This window comes from Saccostrea cucullata, unplaced genomic scaffold (assembly GCF_032062105.1).
Source record: "Saccostrea cucullata isolate Sc308-1 unplaced genomic scaffold, CSIRO_AGI_Scuc_v1 ctg1714, whole genome shotgun sequence".
Lineage (NCBI taxonomy): Eukaryota > Metazoa > Mollusca > Bivalvia > Ostreida > Ostreidae > Saccostrea > Saccostrea cuccullata.
Window position 1 is genome coordinate 51,748 of NW_026938630.1, and position 21,501 is coordinate 73,248.

The following is a 21,501-nucleotide window of genomic DNA, read 5'->3' on the forward strand; positions in this document are numbered from 1 at the left end:
TTACACCAATCGTGCTTAATGTTATTTGTTAAGCACTGGCATTTCATCAAGTTCTGAAAATATGGATGGAGGAAAAAAAATTTCAAAATACTAGTAATATACATAAAAATGACAACATGTGTAATTTTCTAGGTAGATTCAAATCTTCAAAGTATAATTCTGTAAATAATGTTTACCTGACACATCCTTTTTGCTTTCATCGTAAAGCTCTCATATTCTTTCATCATTGAGTTCATTTTCGTCATTCTTTAAATCGATGACATGATTGTCATATGTAACAAAACTATTCAAAAGTTTGGACTTCTTAAACACAACAGATCTGCAACTCATGATTAGTTTAGATCCCGACTCTAATAAGCTTAACACATTTTCAGACTGTCTGCTTAGATTGTTATATAAATCCATTTCTAGACCGTCAACGCCTAGCACGTCATCTATAACGAATAATTGCTTGGATTGTAATTTTCCATAAAGGGGGATCTCTTCAATTGCTGAGACTGGAATGATCTCATATCCCTCTTGTGCAAGCTCCAGAGCGATGTGACGAATAAGTAACGTTTTTCCACTACCAACACTACCAGTCACTGTCACAAAAGGCAAGGACTTGAGTTTATCATGAACTGACTGATAAGCAGGAACTCTCGTAAAAAGCTTGTCATCTTCTCTCCACTTTCGTATTTCGTCATGTTGTTGTTCTGAGGGAAAAAAATGCTCTTTAAAAATTTCTGGGTTATTTACACACACAGTAACACACCCTCACCCTCTCCTCACTCACGCACAAAAACCCTCAACACAGAGCTACATTCATTTCAAAAAATAAAGTTGATTAACTTTGCTGAATTGGAAAAATTGTGCGAGTAGGCAGCTGGGAAAGCAAAATGAAGAAAAAAAGAATGAAAAAAAGTTTTTTTCCTTCCATTTAAAATCATTAATCAATTTTAAGCCATATTTGTGATTTTAAAGACAGTTTGTACCTCTAATGTGTTTTGGAATATGATCTTCGACGCGTTTTTCCACATTTTGAAGTCTTTTTGTCAAATCTGCCAGGCTTCTTTTAACAGAGGACCGTGCTGAGTGATCTAAATCTTTATGTTGTATGGAATCCATCTCTCCATCTAATAGACCTCCAGCAAGTCTCTGTATGATCTTTATATAAAATGATTACATCACTGCCTTTGTTATATTTGATGTCAACGTACATGTACGAGGGTTGTCGATAAAATCGTGGACAAAGCGTTTTTCTCGAAAAATAAGGGATGTAATGAGCTGAAATTTTCAGTAAATGTTTATTTACCATATTTAAGTGCATTATAATTTTTTGGATAAAATATAGACGAAAATAAAGATTTTATAATGCTTGAATATGCACAGGGTAAGGTCCTACGGCGCACGGTCAAAAAACGAAGGTTTTATAAGAGAATACATGAGTATTGATTTGAAATAAAAGATTTGAATGTATAAGATTAGGGTAAAAATTATCCTTATTCGATTCCACAATTTATATTGTAGTAATTTTAAATATTTCAAGGCATTTGGTCAATTTTTGGCAGTTTCCTGAACATTCGAAATGGGAAAGTGGTTAACACAACACATAGAAAATGGTGATATTTGGGACTTATCCAACTTTATTTTTTTTTAGCGCAAAGATGAAACTTAAGGTACCTAACACTGTTAATGACACACTTTGACGTTATTATATTTGCGCCGGAAGGCGATGCAATACATAACATAAAATCTCATAATTCGTTTATTTATGCATATCTCGTTGAAATTTGCTATTTTTATTCAGAAAAGAACTTTATTCGGTTATAACCAATATTTGCCCCCCAAATCAAACTTTGATGGAGATATATTTAATTAAGGAGGCTCATTACACCACTTTTTGATGACGTACTACACAAAAAAACTAAACCTCCATTGTGTCGGCCGGTTTGCTCAGGGAACGAGTAGTGTAGGAACCTCTATAATATGACCCTGACCTTTAAAACGCTTTAAAAATAGATGAAACATGCGGTGTTGTAAACAGTGAAAACAAAGTAACGGATTCATTATGCATAAACCAAGAAGAATTGCTTTTAGGCAGAAACAAAAGAAAACAACAGTCAAATCTTCGCCAAACAAGTAATGTCAATTTCATAGCCATGCATTCAGTGAGCTCTATTAATTACTGACATTTATGTATGGAAGAAATTCGAGTTAATATCTACAACCTTGTTCAAATTAAAACGTTATTTAATTGCACTATTTACTGTGTTGGTGTTAATTTATATATTTGTTTTATTGATTTAAATGTATGCTCTGGCAATTTAAAGCTTTAATATGGATTTCAGATGTAATGTCAAACGTTCCATAGTGTTTTGAGTCTTGGCTAATTAGGAAAGATAACTCTTGAAAGTGGACTTTTTGTACCAAATATTTTTTTTAAATTGGATTTTTCATTTCGTTTAAACATTCTTCATTCAATTTGACACATGTAATTCATTGAAATACATTCCTTGTCTCTTCAGAACACACTTTTTAAACGTTTTATGCATAGATTAAAAAGATAATGACATTAATTGTTTTTTAGGAGTAAATTATTTTTTCTAATAAAATTATTATCAGGTATTATGAGGTATTTTCACTTTGTGCACTTGTCTTAAGAAGATGCCCATCATTTGACACTGAAAGTTCTGAAATTCTGTGAATAATAAACCTGAAATAAAACATTTCACTAAAATAAAACAAAAACTAAAAAATTCTATAAAAAATATTTATGATATCAATACCCCCATCTGGATATTTGACATCTACATTATAAGTGGTGCTGTATTGAAATCTAAAATAAACTGTGGATGTATTGAGCCACCTTAAGTTCTTAAACAGGGGAATATATGCTGACTTCAAAGTACTGAATATTTTCATAAGTAATGACGTCATGTGCACGTAATGACGTCACAAACATGGCGTAAATTTCAGTTTTTCATGAATTTTACAGAAAAATGTACATATTTCGTCGATTTTTTAAGTTAAAGTTACCGAGCGCATATGTGTTCAGGATCGATATTTTGATATAATGTGTAGAATGATAATATAAATGAAATATGTAAATATTGTTCCTGAACAAACTTGCGCTCTATGAGTTTGAAAGCTAAAATTGTTGAAATTTTGTCCATTTTGTCCTCTTTCTGAAAAAGGATATAAAATCGGACTAGTTTGTGACGTCATAAAAACAAAAATTGTGAATTAACTGCTTTGAAACTATAATACGTTCTGTTTATTTATATTTCTAATACAATTTATTGAATTCAGCGCATTTCAGGAAGTTTTCAAAATTTGACTTTTGTGGGGGCAAATATATGCAATATACCGCATATAGTTTTTTGTACTAAGGAGTAGTGAAAAATTCAGAATGAAGTGATGATTATTATTCACGCGAGACAATTTGTCCACGATTTTACCGGACAACCCTCGTATTTTCCAACTTTAACTCTAAGAAGCTAAAATTCAATCAATTGAAGTCTGGTGCACTTTCAGGGACAAAAGAACATATGAACTTTACAAGGTTCCATGCACCACACATCTATTGGAAAATTAGTTGGATTGTGTGAATTTCTTACAACAATTGATTTTTTTCTTAACAAAATGATTATTTCTCTTTCAATCTCTTAAATATTTATTTTCAGGTCAGAATTAATAAAAAAAAATGTACGAAAGAGAATGACGAAATGTACTCAAGTTTTGTAAGTTTAAGTTTATAAAATTTATATAAAGTGAATTGTCACAGCGAAGATCAAAGAAGTTAAAAAAAAAACAATCGTCTGTATTTTCGAAATTCTACGCACATTACAGATAATGATATTCTTACGTTTTAAATAACATTTTATCGTATCTTGACAGTGAAGATCAGGAAAAGTGTGTAGTTTTCCGATAGTGTGGATTACACGAGTTAAGGGTTTACATACAACGTGATGTATTTTCAAGATCTTAGATTTAATAAAAATGCATATTCTTTTCATAGTATAGATTACAAAGATTTATATAAAGCATGGTATATTTTAATGATTTTGATATGATATTCATTTTGACAATAATAATTCTTTAAATTACATGGAAAGTTTATGTTGCTTTTAAGATAAAACATCTTAATTTAAAAAAAAACATCCTTTTTTTCAACACTTTTCTAAAATTTGTCAAATACGATGCACACTATTCTGGGTTTTTTTCTAATTTATTATTCACATGCATCTTCCATTAGAAAAAAATCACATGGCTTATAGAATTTTATTATGAAATATTTACATTTCCATTGTCTTTGTTCGAGATAAAATTACCAATTGTAAATGTAATTGATTTCCTCATGAATGTTTTGCCACGGTTCCAAATAAAAAACCACGTGCAGGGCGGGACAACACCTAGAGAGAAGCAGGCTTGGAGCCCGTGGATTGGCGGAATCAAAGCATGTAAATATAAGGAATAACTGTCTTATTTTTCGAATTCATGAAGATGATCAATGGATTGGCTTGTGTGATAATTTTATGCATAAACGCCTTCGGCGTTTATGCAAATTATCACACAAGCCAATCCATTGATCACTTCATGAATTCGAAAAATAAGACAGTTATTCCTTAAATAACTTGGAAGTCATTCTTTCAAGAAATTAAATCACTGAATTTTTTTCAGAATTGTTTAATCAAAAGTTAACAAAAATCTTAATGATGTGCATGTTATGTGAGAGAGAGAGAGCAGAAGAATTCCAATAAATTATTCAAAAATCAATATGACCATTTGTACTCGGTAAATATAAAACTGACAAAGAAAAATAATTTACCTCCTTTAATTCTTTCCATTTCTTCTCAAATTCAATGTCGCTAATTGACTGAAGGCCATGGTAAAATGAGTTTTGATAGATTCGAACTCGTTCCAAATCGTCAGATGCTTTTTTATCCATGGGATCTGGAGTTTCTCCCCAATCTTTTGTCGGTTTTCTAACTTTTGTCGTTTTTCTTATTACTTTGTACAGCAATGACACGTCAAAATCTGTTGATGTTACTGTTCCATATCCTGTACAAAACAGAGGCTAGTTAGCAAAGATATATATTACCATAGCTTGATCCTTTACGTGTTTAGAGTAAAGCCATTTTTAAAAATGCTCGTATTTTTTCATTATAAAGATTTTAAATTAAGTTTAGCACAGTAAAAAATTTCATTGCTTCTATTTCAAGTACAAACTTTTCTCTTTGGTCATAATGAAACAGTTATATGTCACCGTTTGTATTATTTCAAAAATATTTTTATATTTAAAAGTACTACGAAAAACATTATTTCGATGTTAGATCTTAAACATGAAAACACGAAATAAATATATAGTTAAAGTGTATCATTGAGGGTGTCAGCAAGATTCCAGTTCCCAAAAGCAAGGCTATTTCCCTGCGCGTTTGCGCCGAGGGAAATAGTCTTGTTCGAGAGGAGCTGGGGTCTTGCTGATGCCCTCAATGATATACTTGAACTGTTTTATTATACCGATAAACCTAAATCTGCAAAAACCGCAAATCTTGAACTCGCCATTTCTGTTGTCGTTTGATTCCAGTAAACTTTTGATTTATATTGATATGGGATCAGTTGACTTGCGATGCATTTCGATTCATTAATGAATGTTCATGAGTATTTCTAAAGTAAGCGTAAGTTTAAAGAAAATGATAAGTGTTTAAATAGATGTATATCAGTTCATAAAAAACGAACTTTTTTGCAGGGTATCCGTCGGTTTTGCAGGTAATCGGTTTATGCACGATTATTTTCAGGAAATCAGCAAAATAAATCGATTTAATTTTACATGCATATACAGTGTAGTGAAAAATCAGTAGAGGTATAATTACATGTGTTGAAGCACTGCATTGCTATAGATAAGGGGGAAAAACCCTAAATTTAATTTGACACATTCAAAATCGTACGTGGAAATAAAGTCGATTTCTGTTCTTCGTTGGAATTCTTCCACAGTTCCTTTTTATTTTTATTCTTTTTTAGATGATTATCTAACTCATCTGGTGGAATAATAGTATCAAACCACATTCTCACTGCCTTTTCTGCGATACCAATTCCCAGAAAATATCGAAGAAAATTTTCCTCTTCTTTGGAAACAAATGACTCATTCTCTGTAGAGTAAACACGAATACAAAAATAAGGATGTTATTTTCATCGTTGAGGAAGTTAATGAGAATTTGTGGGAAGATGTAAAATGATTATTTTTAAAATTTATTTATTGAAAAACAATGCAAAATCTTGAATTTATTTAATCCTGATCTTATGTTGTGAATTTCATATTCAAGCATAAAACTTTATAGATATGAATTTTTAGAAATATTATAATGGATTTTAGTAAAATATTTGGAAAACTGATACATTTGTTGATTTTTATGTATGAAAATACGGTACCATGAGGAAGTAGCAGTCTTTGTCATTAAAATTATACACACCAGTCAATGTCTCTGAGTTTTCTGATTGTAAATGTTCTGATTCGGATGAGTTGGTGCTGGAGCCTGATTGTCTACAATGTACATCTACCCCTGTATCTGTATCGTGCTGTGGTAACTCTCTCTCTGCCATAATTGATTTATATATCTACATGTTTACATTCTACAAAATACAATGTATTTCATCCTTTTTAACAAGATATTGTAAAAAATAAACTTAAAAGACTTAATGATATCAAGTTACATAGCAATGGGTCACAAGGCTCACCTGATTACATAACCTCCCTTGATCCTCAGACTAACAGATTTATTCATTTTTGTTTTACCTTAAAAAAATTGTTTCTGTGATGTGAAACTCACATTGCCTTAAAGATTATGTTTTAATCTATTTTCAATATCAACAACATTTGGGCTTAACATGATAACATTTTTTTACATTACATCTAAACTACAACAGGGTTTGTCGTTTTTTTTAATCCCGTAAACGAAACCATTTTTGTCTATAGACAAAGCTATAATGTAAATGAAGTCTAAAAGTATTTAAGGTCTTCCGTCTTCAGCGGAAGACCTTCTTGTTATTCTTAGGTTTCTTTTCCACTATTTTTATTATTTTTATTGTTTTTTTTCTTACCGATTTTGTGTACACGATTTCTCAGAAACGGCTCGCTCGATTTTCATGAAACTTTTAGGACTGATAAAGCATTAAACAAAGCTGATATATAATTTTTTGTTTTGATGACGTCACTTCCGGTTTTGAGATTTTTGCGATTTAGTGATTTTCAGGGGGTCAGTTTGTCCGCGAGTTTTCTCAAAAACGGCTTAAGATAGAAACTTGAGTTTTTTGAGCAATGATAGAGCAATGTCTGTAGATGTGACATACGCATTTCATTTTTACCGGAAGTGCTGCACGCCGACGCTCGCTATGGTCCAAAAATGGGCATGTCGAGAATCTTAAAATTTCTAACACCTTTTCTTCGATATCTTTTCACATACAAATATTTTGTTAAGACATATAGAACAAAAGAAGTGTAGAATTACATGGTCTTTCAAATGATATCTCGTAAAAAGGGCTGGCCCCTAAAATAAAGGGCCTAGAGGGGCCGAAAGTTTTTCATTTATATCTCAACAAGTATTGAGAATTTGTTATACGTCTAAAAAGCAATTTTTTTCAAAATGTAAAGCTTAATCTGGTGAAGTCGTCAAAATGTGTCCGGCGACGTCACTTCCGGTCATACCGGAAGTCGTCAGAATATGCATATTTTTGCCGTTCTTGACATATTTTTGGGTAACATATGTATCTGGAAGCATAAAACTTCATTTTCTGTCCGTTGACATCACTTCCGGTCAAACCGGAAGTGACCGGAAGTAGCCAAATATAGCTTATTTTTGAAGGTTTAAATACAAAATCAAAATTATAAAGTCAATGGTGACCACTTAGCTCATTTGCTTTCATTTGTTGACGTCACTTCCGGTCAAAACAGGACGGAAGACCTACTCGTTGCTTTGCAACGAGCTTTGCTCTAGTTTTTATTATTTTCTTAAACATTGAAAATTTTCCGTTTTGACATGCCCTTTTGAGCCCTGATCGTATTGTTACTTTGTATTACAATATTATCCCATTTTATTTAATTTTTATTCAAGAAAAAGTTGTTCATATCAAGATACTTAGGTTTCAATTCATTATGAGAAATTGTATCAAATGTTGAAAGGTCGTATGTTTTGACATTAAAGGCTTTGTAAATATTGGCAATTTTAAATTTCTGATTTTCACCACTTCTAAATCATAATAAAAGCTAGTTTTTAGCTGTGAATATTTCTGTAAGGCATAATAACTGAGGATTAATATTCAAATGTAAAACAGATTTGGCCATTTTTAATGTGTCTTTTCTTTCGATTTAATTAGGATATGTCTAGTATACTTTAACTGCATTCTCATTTAATATACAAAAATTGGTCTATGGAAAAGCAATAAAAAGAAAATTGAAACTCAATCTTGAATAAGTCATTTGAAACATTAAAGTGTATACGGTAGTTATTAAAAGGAGGATATGGAGACAACAGATAGCATTCAATCTCAAAGTCCATAAAACAATACAAATTAGGTGCAGAGCAAACACGGACCTCCAAAACATCAGAGATAGGAGCAATCATCCCCTGCTGACCGGTCACACCCGCTGTGTGCTCCTTGTCATGATCATGGAATGACGGAAAATTAGTTGTCAATTCAGTGTATAAATAATGGACTAACCCCAAATTGTAAATATCTAATTGCATTTCTTTACGGAAATAAAAGACAAATGTGGAATGAACTTTCGTAACATTCTTTATAATGTACTACAATAGTCAGCATTTGAATCAATGATAAATTGTATTTGCTGACAAGGTCATTGTATCGACCATAGAATTTACGAAATAATGACTTGAAACGAGTCTGCTGATATTCTTGTTTTATCAACTTGCTTGAGAATAATATATCTCATTTTAAAATTGTTCATACGTAGAGCATGCTCTTGCGTATCGAGTCAACTGAGATTCATAAACTCTGTATGCAGGTGATGAAGGTAAATTGCTGCATAAGTAGGGGAAGTTGACGATAGAAATGTTAAAGTCATCACGTTTATCATAGAGCTTGGTTTTTAGATTATCATAAACGTCTTTTCAAGTAAAACATAGGAAAAGAAATTACATGTACTATTGGTAATTGACATTACGTCGTCGATATATTTAAAAGTCGAGTTAAAGGCCACAGCAAGTTTTTTTTTCTTTTTTCACGCATAAGATTGTGCACAAATTTTGCTTCATTTGAATATAAAAATAGGTCTGCTAATAACGGAGCGCATTTAGTGCCCATGGGAATTCCAATAGATTGTTAGAATACCTTGTCTCCAAAAACAACAGAATCAGAATCTAAATTACATGTATCTCTTAAATGTCAACTTCAGATTACTTGTGTGTGCAATCAGAATGTGTTTTAACAAAATAGTTTTGCAAATGACCAGATAAGTAAATTTACGAATTCCATTTTCATAGAAAAAAGCAGCGTTCAATGATATCAGAAAGCCTGGGACTTATTAGTTATTTCAAACTTCCAGTGTAGAGGCATTCCATTCAGTCATCAATCAATTTGCGCCCAAGATGAATTAGTTCTCCTACTTTGGAATGCAAAATCGGTATGTTGTCTTGCTTCTTGAAAAATACTTTTACCATTTATATACGCTACGGTACTCAGTCAATAAAAAGAGACAGTGACATACAGGAAATTATATGATCTATAAATAAATTATTAATAAACTGTTTTCAATTATAGCTTGGCCTTAGCAGCACTTCACTTCAATGAGAATTCGAGTAAGGATCAGGCAGCCACAAGAGTGGGGAATCTTCAATGCAGCATTGTTTATTCAAAGCACAAAAAGGGGGCTTCACTCTGAAGAAGGTCAAGACGCAAAGTACTTATGGTAAACTTATTTTATATCTTCATTGTAATATCACAGATAATAGATAAATATATACTCAGTACATACAGATATTTAAGTTTAACATATGGTCATTTAGATTTAATGGACAGAGTAAGTCGATGTCCTTACAAATGCTGCTTAGACAAGGGCCATCAACATGAAGATGCCACAGTGTGAGGACCCTGGAGTTGCGCCACCGCCACTGTGCGACCAGTATGTACACCCGGAGATAGACGATGCAGTGGGTCAGCTGCTGACATGGTTCGGGAGGAATTAGGCAATGCGGAATCCTTGGTATGCACCATCTTCCTCTTGATAAGTGTCACGGATTTTCTGGACTGCACAAACAGGAAGTGGTACACGCACTTGTCTCCCCAACCATCACCAGCACCATCTAGCCAGTTGCTTGTACCCTATGTTGCAAATCCGCCTGTAAAACGTTACAAGATTAAAACGGTTTTTTATGAAAAAAATCCACTACTCCTTTCATTATATTTTTGTAACTATCTAATGTGTTAGGGCATATGTACGCTGAAGATTGTTATTGATTATTACTGTTGTTGTTTATGTATTTTAAGTTAATTTTGTTTTTAATTTCCTGTTTTGATTACTTTTTGTAATAGACAATTGTTATCTTGTCAGTTTTATTTATGAATTTTCAGTTATTTCATATTGTTGATGTCTGTTGTTATGATTTTTTTAAAATTATTTTCATTATTGTTATCTAGTCTGTTTTTTTTTTGTTTGTTTTATCTATGCCTTTTCAGTTAAATCTCATTTTTTGATTAATCTTTGCTGTTTATTCAAGGTCAAGTACTTGCCTTTTGGCTATAGATTAATCTTGCATTGTTTTTTACTTTTTTACTTTTGTACATCTTGTAGGGGTATGTTGAATTGTTCAGTTAATTTTACAGTTTTTTTTCTTATTGCTTTGTTAATGCATTTAATTTACTATTGAGTTGTGAATTTTGTACGCTTCGTTTTGACTTTTAATGGTACTTTGTTTGATATACATGTACCGGTATATATAAATTAGTTTCTGATCTATGGAATCTACAATTCATGCAGGCATGATATAAATCTATATACATGTATAAAGTTTTTACTCTTGATCTCATGGAATAATTATATATTTTAATGTTGTCTCATTTATTAAAGATTTTTGAACTGATGAAACCTGACTTTAGTTTTTTTTTTGTCCTCAATCATTTCAAAAATCTTTTTATTTTTATACTGAACAATATTCAAATTAAAGTCTGCATTTCAAATGACAATGGTACTAACTGATTTGTTTCGGGGAGTACTCCATACTGTTGTCGATACACATAGTATGCAGTACGTAGAACTGATGGATTGAGACAGATTGGTTGGAAACCATTATGCTCTGTGATGCATGGCTTCCCGGGATCCTCCTCAAGTACAGTCATTACTTGTGGTATTTCCTGACAGCACACAGACTCGGCAATAGTAGTCATTGGGGGCAACGACCACAGTTGCACCTAAAATTATTTTAGTTTTCATGTAATTCTTGTAGAAGAGTAAAATGTTGCAACTACGAAATAAAAAAAAAATTGTGATTTGAATATGCTAGTCAAAGTTAGTTCATTCATGAGCTTTTTTTTTGGGGGGGGGGGTGGTTAACATACCATACTTGTAACAACTGACAAGTTCTCAAAAGAACTTGCTTGCAAAATCTTGACAAAAATTTGTGATAACTGGTACAATTAATTATTCATTTCAAAATTAATTAATAATTTATAATTCTGAAAGATATGTATTACAAAATTCAAATTGAGTTTTTAAAAAAGGGTTTTCTTATTTTACTTTGTGTAAAATAGGGCTTTCAAAACAGACCTTAACCTATGGTCTGGTTATAGGTCTTGTACGTGTATGTACGATAGGAATCTGTGATATTTACAAGTTAAAATATTCACTGAAAAATTCACTATCCTAAGATACTTTAATTTTATCGGATAAATAGAATTTCCTTTGGCCCCTTTTTATATTTAGTGATATAATTGCTAGACTTCTGTAGGAAGCCATGTAAATCAAACCCCACACCAAGTTTCAATGAATATATACAGTCATCGTAGAAAAGATAAAAGGAGATTTATATTTAGAATTGATTATGAACATTTAGCTTCACTTCAATGTATTAAATAATAATTTAAAAGCCTATTAAGACCAAATATAGGATAGATAACCAGGCCTACCAGTCATTGTGTCCTATGTTGATCTGTGGCTTCCGGGGGACTTCCTGCCGCTGATTCTTCGTCTGAACGAACTCATTTTAGGCTAAAAAAGATACGGTTCTGTACCCGAATTGGTCATCTCATCGATCGGTTCCTCAAAACTTGATGAACCAACCTCGCCATTGCTGTTTTCGTCACTATAGCCTCTATAATTGCTATCTGTATTCGCAGCTATAGCCCTCGTTCTGACGTCACAACAACAAAGCCTCGTTTTCGACTGTTTCTTTTTTTTCTTTATTAGATTTCCGGTGCAGGTAAAAATAGACATTTTAGAAGCGGAATAACTCTGTAAATACCGTGCAAATTTCGATGCAGTTTGCTGTGGTCATTTTGTGGCGATTGTAAGAAACATAAATTATTACAGTGGGCATTGCATATACCCTTTAAGTTAGTGGAGTAAGTTAAAAGTAACAATTTGATTTACAAAGATCATGCTGTGTCTTGCTGCCCTAATTCGAAGTTTGTTGCTTGTAGTACTTTTATCCGCATGGTATAAATTTATACTATGTTCGCGGTCACAAATTGTCCGCGGAAATTTGCCCAACCGTACTTAATTTACATGAAAGGCATATTGTGACAGTCTAAGAAATCCCGTTGAAAAAAATACGTCTACAGTATTCATTTTTTCGGGTTTTTTTTGGAACCAAATACAGTGAAGCCTCATTTATCCGGACGCTTTGGTTCCTAGTCCATTTGTCCGGATATGTGAAGCGTCCGGATACCTGAATCACCAGTTAAACAAGACAATATGACATTTAAAAATGCTGTCCCATGAAAAATCGTCCGGATACTGATGGCACCGGATATTTGGGGTCCGGATATCTGAAGGTCCACTGAGAGAAAGTCCCCCAACTCCTATGCAGGCGCTTCCAATTTTCTGTATACCGGTATACATTTACTTCGAATAATGATATTATCAAAAAGCATTAAAAGGTGAGCCCCTGTATATTTATAGAATCTGGATAGGGTCATGCAGTTCATTATCGCAACACTGAGTTTCGACTAAAACATCGATGGTGTGATAATGCGATGGCGCGATAAGGATGAAGCGATGGTGCGATGACGATGGAGAGTTATGGTGCGATAGCACGATGATACGATAACCATTACACAATGGTAAGATAACGATAGCGTGATAAAGAGATAGTGAATATCGATTCATCATCATAGGGCCATCGTCATCGCACCATCATGTGTATCGCACCATTGCACTATCGCTTCCTCGTGTTGTCGCGCCATTACATTGTCGCTCCATTGCATCATCGTCACCGTGTTTTCGCGCAGTTGCTATATCGTTATCGCACCGTCCACATGTAGCTTCATCGTTATCGCACAATCGTGTCATCGCACCTTCGATTTTAAACTCAATGACCCCCTCCAGATTCCATATACATGTATATTAAAAACATTTAATCAGATATACAATTTTAGGGTACAATCACTTTTCAGTTTACGATACACCATCACTTTAACTCTTTACAACTTACAGAATTGCTATGCAACATACGTTGAATCCTCGCATAAAAGAAATATCACTTTACCATTTCACCGCAAGCACTTTATAGCGGGGTACAAATTTCTCTAAAGTTTAGCGTAAATAATATTCTGAAATAATATTTTAATTAGAAAATTTCATTTCTTATTTTATGAGATTCAAGCAAGTATAAAATAGTTGGAATTTGGCAATTAATTGAAGATTAAATGAACTTTTTAAAGTGCGTGAAAATGCGTGATTGCGGGGAAACGGTAAATGCGTGATTTTGCGTTAGAAATAGGAAATGGTATATGCGTTAAAATGCGTAACTGCGGGGAAGGGTGTTAAACAAGCAGCAAACTACAAATATAAAGAATAATTTATGTTACGAATTTTAGTGTAAAACTTTTAACTTAAAACTGTACGAATTTCGCATGTACCGATTGCTTCAAATAAGAACCGGGTTGAAATAGGCACTCAGTACCCCCTTGCTTGTCGTAAAAGGCGACTAAATGGGGCGGTCCTTCGGATGAGACGTATAAACTAAGACCCCGTATCACAGCAGGTGTAGCACGATAAATATCCCTCCCTGCCCGTTCAACAGTATACAGTCAATCAATCAATCAATCAAATAGGAACAATCAATAATTTGATTCTAAATGTGAAAAATATAAAGTCAATCTAATTTTTCACAAACAGTTCCCAAAGAAACTAAGCAAAAAAAAAAAAAAGAAAAAAAAATTTCCATTTGCATTTCCATTTGAACCCATGCACTCATTTAAATAATAGATTTTATTTGTGCTTTCACATTTACAAATTGTACAATATATGATAAACATTCAATACATACATTAATTTCTATATCTACTATCTCCGCACTTTTTTTTTCAAGAAAAACAAACAACTGCAAGAAACAGACTAAGTGTTCGTGTAATTCTCCCCTATTATAAAACCATAAAAATTTCACCACAAACCTTTGCAAAAAGCATTAAATTTATTTTTTTCAGAAAAGAAAATGGTTTTGGAAATATCAATAACCTTAAAATATTTATGATCTTAGTCATACATGTATCTATTAATGTTTTTGTTCAATTATTCTATTGTTCCTAAAAGTATTTAATCATATTATATTTGATCAATATAGATAAACCATTTCTTTTGTATCCTAAAATATATGAAAATAATAAACAGTTTTTAAGCTAAAAGTTAGCTGCAGATCTGTAGCTCTCCGAAAAAAATATTGATAGACCGGAGAGCTACAGTGCCACCCATTGAAAAAACTGTATATTTATTGCGCACAAAAAAGTGCGCTCGGTTCTTTATTAATTCTTCCAAATTCTTACCTCAATTGCAAAAAATGAAAGATTTCAAAAAATTACTCTCTCCTCTATCAAGTTCTCTGGTAGTTGACATCTGAACGAAGCATATTGGACCAAATTATCTTTGAAACCAAAATGGCAGTATAAATTAGCAAAATGTGCTATGATTGCAATATCAGGGCCAGGAGGACTATTAACAACAATTATGAGGAATGTTTTGTTGTGGAAAGAGTCAAAAAATATGTTATGAACACACGGTTAGTAATATTTTGAGATTACAGCTTTAAAAACATAGAGAAATAAATCGAGAACCGAGCGCATTTTTTGTGCGCAATAAATATAGTTTTTTCAATGGGTGGCTCTGTAGCTCTCCGGTATTTCGATATATATTTTTCGGAGAGCTACAGATCTGCAGCTAGCTAAAAGTCAATTAAAAATACAAAACTGAAGCAGAAAAAAGACGGACCTCCAAAAGATCAAAGATCAGATCAGTAATCATGAAGAACCTGCCAACCGGTTGTAAAAGCCGTGTGATCCTTATTGGGATATAACAGAAAATCAGTCGACAAATTCAGCGTGTATAATGTTCGTATAACAATTGGTATGGAAAGAGCCAGTCAGAATTTGACTTAATGAGGAATTGTATTTGATGACAAGGTTATTGTATCTACCATAGAACTTATGAAATGATATGTCTTTAAAGGCAGAGATTTTTTACGGGGTGGTAAATTCCAGGTAAGGGAGGGGCTTATTTTGTACAGGTGTGTGAATGCCTTGGGGGCTAGCAGTCTACCTGTGGTCATCTGTCTCCTAACCCCTCTACACAGGAAGTGATTTAATACACAGTGAAATACACCAGGTGTCAAACTTTACCTGTGTTGGAGATTTTGAGACAATTTTAAAATTAGTAGTAAAAGGTTTTTTTTTCAATTATACATGTATATTGATTAATTTTTGGCTGTTTGAAAGCGACCTACCAATTAAAAAAAGCCATTATGATCTCATACTATAAATTCAAATATTAAAACAAAGATTGTTTTAGATGTTATTGTATGCGTTAATTTATTTTAATAAAGAAAACAACTCTTATTACAACCACATTATTAGACTTAATTCATTTATCCCCAGGATCCCATATCTATTAATTAAATGAAAAGAGAACTGTGTGAACTATGTTTCACATAAAAAAAAATTCTGCACTGTATAGGTCTATCCTAGGCTTTGTCACCATGAAACATGCTAAAAAAGATTGCTTATAAGTATTTTCATCTGTATAAAAAAGGAAAATGTAATTGACCCATGATTAGAAACATTATTTTTTAATTTAATTACTTCACACAGTGCTGCTCTACACTTTCTCAATAACATTTCCCATTTAAGATTACCATTTAGCATATTAAAAATAATATCGAGATTTCATTTGAAAAAAAAGTTTTATGTACCAAAGGTTATTTTTTTTGTTTTAAAAATGCATATTATATTATTATCCCTTCAAATACAAAAGTTATATTTAATTCATGAATTATCAATTAAAATTTTATGGTAATACAGTAATTCTGTAATCAAGTTCAGTAAACATCAAAGGATCAAATGTTAATTAGAAGGTCACCACAAGTCCCAATCAAGGTGTACAGGGTATATACAGGGACCAGTAAGTAATTGTCAATCAAGTTCCAGATCCAATGATGGACCTTCATGCACTTGATTGACAGGGCTAACCAGACCAGGTATTTATGAAGGCGGTGCTTAAAATCTCTGCCTTTAAACGAGACTGTTGCTATAGTTCAATCCACACTTTACAAAAGGTATATCCTTTGAAGGGTAAATGAAAGGTCAAAATGATACTATACAACGAATTTTTCCCGTCCACTGACAAAGTTACGAACTTGAAAACTACAAGACTATTTTAGAAATCTATGGGTTTTTCCTAAAGATGGTGGCCAAGGATCATAACTTTTGAAAGGTGTGGATTCAACTATTCTTGTTTCAGCAAATTGCATGTCTGTCAATAATTTACCTTGTTTAGAAATTGTTAATGCATACATGTAGCGAACGTAATTGCTTATCGAAACAAGTGGGAAATATAAACTCCATATGTAAGTGATCAAGGTATATTGCATCATAAGTACATGTTAGAAAAGTTGACGATTAAAAGAATCATTACGGTTTTGAAAACGTTTGGTCTTTAATTACCATTAACGTCTTTTCAAGTAAAACATCTAAATATGAACAGATGTGGCAGACGATTTGATATCTTTTAGAAAATTCGAAAAGATTGATGGAAGGACTGGTTCCCCAAACACACATATTTATTGACGATTAGAAATTCATGCATCGTTTAAATGAAATATGTAGATATAGCCAAAAGTATTCGGGATCAAAAGTCAATTAACCCTGACTACAAAATAGGAGCGGCGCACACAAGGGCCAAGAAGAACAAAAGTAAGATGAGGTGCCATGAAGGAGTGAGCATCCCCGCCGACCGCTGACAACCGCCCGTGATCTCCTTGTCATATTCGGGGTAAATACCGGATACACCAGTGGGCAACTCAGTGTGTAAATAATGGCATAACAATCATTATGAAAAAGTCTGCTGACAAGGTCATTTTATCGACCATCGAATTGCGAATTGATGACTTTTATACCAACTTCACATTAATTGTGTGTACAACCAGAGTGTTTAAAAAAAAATATTTTTGTAAGTGACATGTAACAAGATAAGAACATGAGTTTTTATTGAAAAAGAATTAATTAATTATACCAAAAAGCCAGGACTTATCGTGGGGAATATCGTTGTATTGTGATTTCTAAAATTGTCAAATCCTTTTAAGTATCTAAATGAGAAAGTTTTTTCTATGACATCAAAATTTGATAATTATTCATTGATGACAAGCGTATGTGTGAGGTGTATGGAATTCAAATTAGCTGAAACTTAAGGTAACAATGTTACCAAAATATACTTCTGTTAATCATTTCTAATAACAACCTTTATAAAGATCAGCTAGCTACATTAACATTAACACTTGCTATCTGTTAATCAATGATGTATTTATTATCCATAAATGTATAAATTTTATTCCTCATATAGTTTTGGAGCTATTGTAAATATAAATTTTTGAAACTTGACATTTGGCATATCCTTAAATTGTAATTTTTGAAAGGGCAGTCGTTAATGTTACAACAAATATATACTGTATTTTAATCAACAACCAACGATAGTTAATCTAATTGGCAGGGAAAAAAATTATTTTAAATCTTCTGCACCTCAAGAGGCACTAAAGTTTTGAAAGCGTATCGGCAGTATGCATTTAGAATTGGCTTTACAGCTCTTTCCCATCATTTTATGGTTTTTCTCTTCAAATTTTGGTATTGTAACACAAAAGTGTTAATCAATCCAGGTCACAGACATAAAAACATGAATAAGAAATAATTCCGAAATGATATTTTAGCTCTGTTTTTTTCTTTTTTCCAATGGAATATTTGCTTTATTGAACAGACATCTGTCATACTGAATACAAAATGACCAGTATGTAAATTGGCTAAATGAAGCCGTTTTTCATGTTTAATGAATTATATTTTGTATTTGACCTCTCGAGTTAGATGAAAAAATATCAAAAGGGATATTTCAAAGGAAGACCCAGAAGAAATGCATCCTCGTGAATTATTGAAAAGCCGCCTTTTTAATATTCGTTTTTTATAAAATCCAAAATAAAAACTATCAACAAAGTACTTACCAATAAAACCTTGTCGTTATAGCGTACCCGTCTGACCTTAATTTAATGAAAAAATAAAACAAAAGCTGATTTGTAGAGTTCTACTTTCCTGGTTACCTGAAACTATTTTAAGAAAAAAAGTCTCGTGAGAACTCGCGTCATAGATCCAGATACGGTATTTAGGTTATCGGACAGTGTTATACATCACCGATTAAGGGTTTTATCAACTTCAAGGTTAAATATCTTTATGAGTGTATTTCATCAATTATTTTTTAGTTTATTACACAATAAATACATTGATTAAAGAATTTTTTTTCTAAAAAGTGATATGCTTCAACTTCAGAATTAGTGCTTGAAATCTTTTCACTTAGGTTTCCTTAACTTCTACTCTAGTATGGGTGCATTTCCAGCAATTATGCCTAGACTGTTCTGTTTACTGTCAACCGTATAAAATCTAAACGTCTAATCTTTTGTCCTAGAGTTGCCCTGGTTTTAGTGTTTCAATTATCTCTCAATTTTTGCAGTAAATATTTCAATTTTTTATCCAAATCAAGTGTTTACAATAAATGTTGAAGTAGGAGGGTTATTCAAAAAGGTCGTGAACAATGTCAAATTGTCAATCTTCGTTATATTACTAACTAGAAATTTAAAATAAGCACAATATAATGCGTAAAAATATTTGTTTTGTTGATGTGTAAAGTTTTATGAACATGTGTTGTAACTGCGGAGCCCATAAAACGGCAATATAATATTACGTCAAATCATATAGTCAATAATTTCTGATAAATACTATCCCTGTACATTTCACACAGTATAATCCAATGGTCTCTTTTCCCACACTTGATACTTTTTTTTATAATTGCTCTCGTTGTATAATTTCCTCTGTTGAGATTTTAATTTCTTTTATTACGTAACTCTACTTTCACAGGATAAACACTTCTGAGGCCCCCTGTGTCTTTCCTTGAAGTTCTAACTTAATTTTTTTTTACAGTTAAACAGTTTCTACACAGATTGTTCTCATCTGAAACAGAGTGTCTGTCACTCAAATACTACCTGTACTATTTGTACACACATGTTTAACTCGGCTTATGACATATTCCCATAGGTGCCAATTGCGCCCAGTTATTAGCAGACATATTTTTGCATTCATATGAAGCAGAATTTTGCAAAATCTTAACTCAACATTTAGATATATCGACGACGTGTTGTGTTAACAATTGTAATTTCCATTCTTATGTCGATATGATATATCTTGGTTAGCTTGAGATAAAAGATACCAAAGAGACTGATGAAGGATATGGTGTTAACGAACAGTATTCAATATCAAAGTCCATAAAACAATACAAAATAGGAGCAGAGCAAAGACGAAGCTCCGAAACATCAGAGGTGGGATCAGGTTCCACGGAGGAGTGAGCATCCCCTGCTGACCGGTCACACCTTCCGTGTGCTCCTTGTCATGCTCGGGAAATAACATATGTTTCAATTTTTAAAAAACATGTGTTTCATTTTTGGATATTTCACTTGATAAAGACTTTAACGGTAATCTAACAACCAAGCTCTATGATGAACGTGATGACTTTAACTTTTCTATCGTCAGCTTCCCTTACTTATGCAGCAATATACCCTCATCACCTGCAAACAGAGTTTATGTATCTCAGTTGATTCGATAGGCAAGAGCATGTTCAATTTCTTGAACGAAATAAATTACTGACAAACAAGTTTTTGAAAAAAATATATCAGTAGTTTCGTTTAAAGTCATCATTTCGTAAGTTCTGTGGTCGGTCGATACAATGACCTTGTCAGCAAATGCAATTTTTCATTGCGTCAAATGCTAAATGAAGTTTTTCATACTATTGTAAGTGCATTATTAAGGGTGTTACGAAAGTTCAGCCCGTTATTTCCTTAAAGAAATGCGATAAGATATTTATAATTTGGGATGTTTCATGTTTACAGTCCATGAATGCTACTGATAAGGTCTAATTGTCTTTTGTTGATACTAAGAGGGGAGGTTGGAATTAAAACAGTTTATGTCTTTGAGAAAAGTTATGGATCAACCATATTTGTGACATAGACTATGAGATTACAGTCTCATACTGTAGATTACAGACTATGAATTGTGGTTTGCGGTTATTTAAATGTGTGCGAAAAGATCTTTTTTTTTGGAGGTTCTATATGAATAGTTTAGAAAACCGAGTAAAGCTTTTACATGAAGGCTTTGAGTTTCGAAATAGAAACTCGAACTTGACGATAGATAGACACTTTTTCTACTCTCAGACATCTAAGGTATTCCTGGTTGATATGTTTATAATATTGTCATATTCATTACGACATCTCTAAAATAAAAACAATGAAATGTTAATGTGAGTGGCCTGAATTTAAAAAGAAAAAGAAAAAATATATATACCTGGATACCGTATAACCGGTATTTTTTTTTTTTTTTTTTTTTTTTTTGCGGCGATATAATTTTGGCCTATTTTAACGATTAATAAAAATCCACCAATTTAAATGAAAATAAAAACCGTAAATTTGTAAATTTGTAGTCTACACACCTTGCGTTTGTAAACTTCCCCATTTTTGAATTATTGTTACGGCAAATGACTAGTGGGGCCATCACAGGTAAATAAGTCAACAAACAGTTATAAATAAAGATATAATTACATGTATCCATACTATTGACATTATTTTGAATAAACAAATATGCTGTAAACGTATAACATTTGGCTGTGTATTCTTTTTAGCGCTTTTGGCGGAAAGACACTTCCGCTAATTCAAGTACAACGCTAAATGTTTTGTACTAATATACGTAAATAAAAACGATAAGAAATGCGCTCAATCAAAT

General features: G+C 32.4%; 1 protein-coding gene and 1 pseudogene across 1 annotated transcript; both read right to left on the reverse strand.

Moving 5' to 3' along the window:
• Positions 1 to 210: 210 nt before the first annotated feature.
• On the reverse strand, positions 211 to 6,614 carry LOC134250792 (uncharacterized). The gene is made up of 5 exons (XM_062733137.1): positions 6,453 to 6,614; positions 5,931 to 6,131; positions 4,811 to 5,043; positions 975 to 1,146; positions 211 to 695 (listed from the first exon to the last, which is right to left on the reverse strand). The coding sequence occupies exons 1-5, from the start codon at positions 6,580 to 6,582 to the stop codon at positions 211 to 213; spliced, it is 1,221 nt and encodes a 406-aa protein (XP_062589121.1). The 5' UTR covers positions 6,583 to 6,614.
• Positions 6,615 to 10,176: 3,562 nt separating this feature from the next.
• On the reverse strand, positions 10,177 to 12,424 carry LOC134250794 (uncharacterized; annotated as a pseudogene).
• Between the last annotated feature and the right edge of the window lie 9,077 nt (positions 12,425 to 21,501).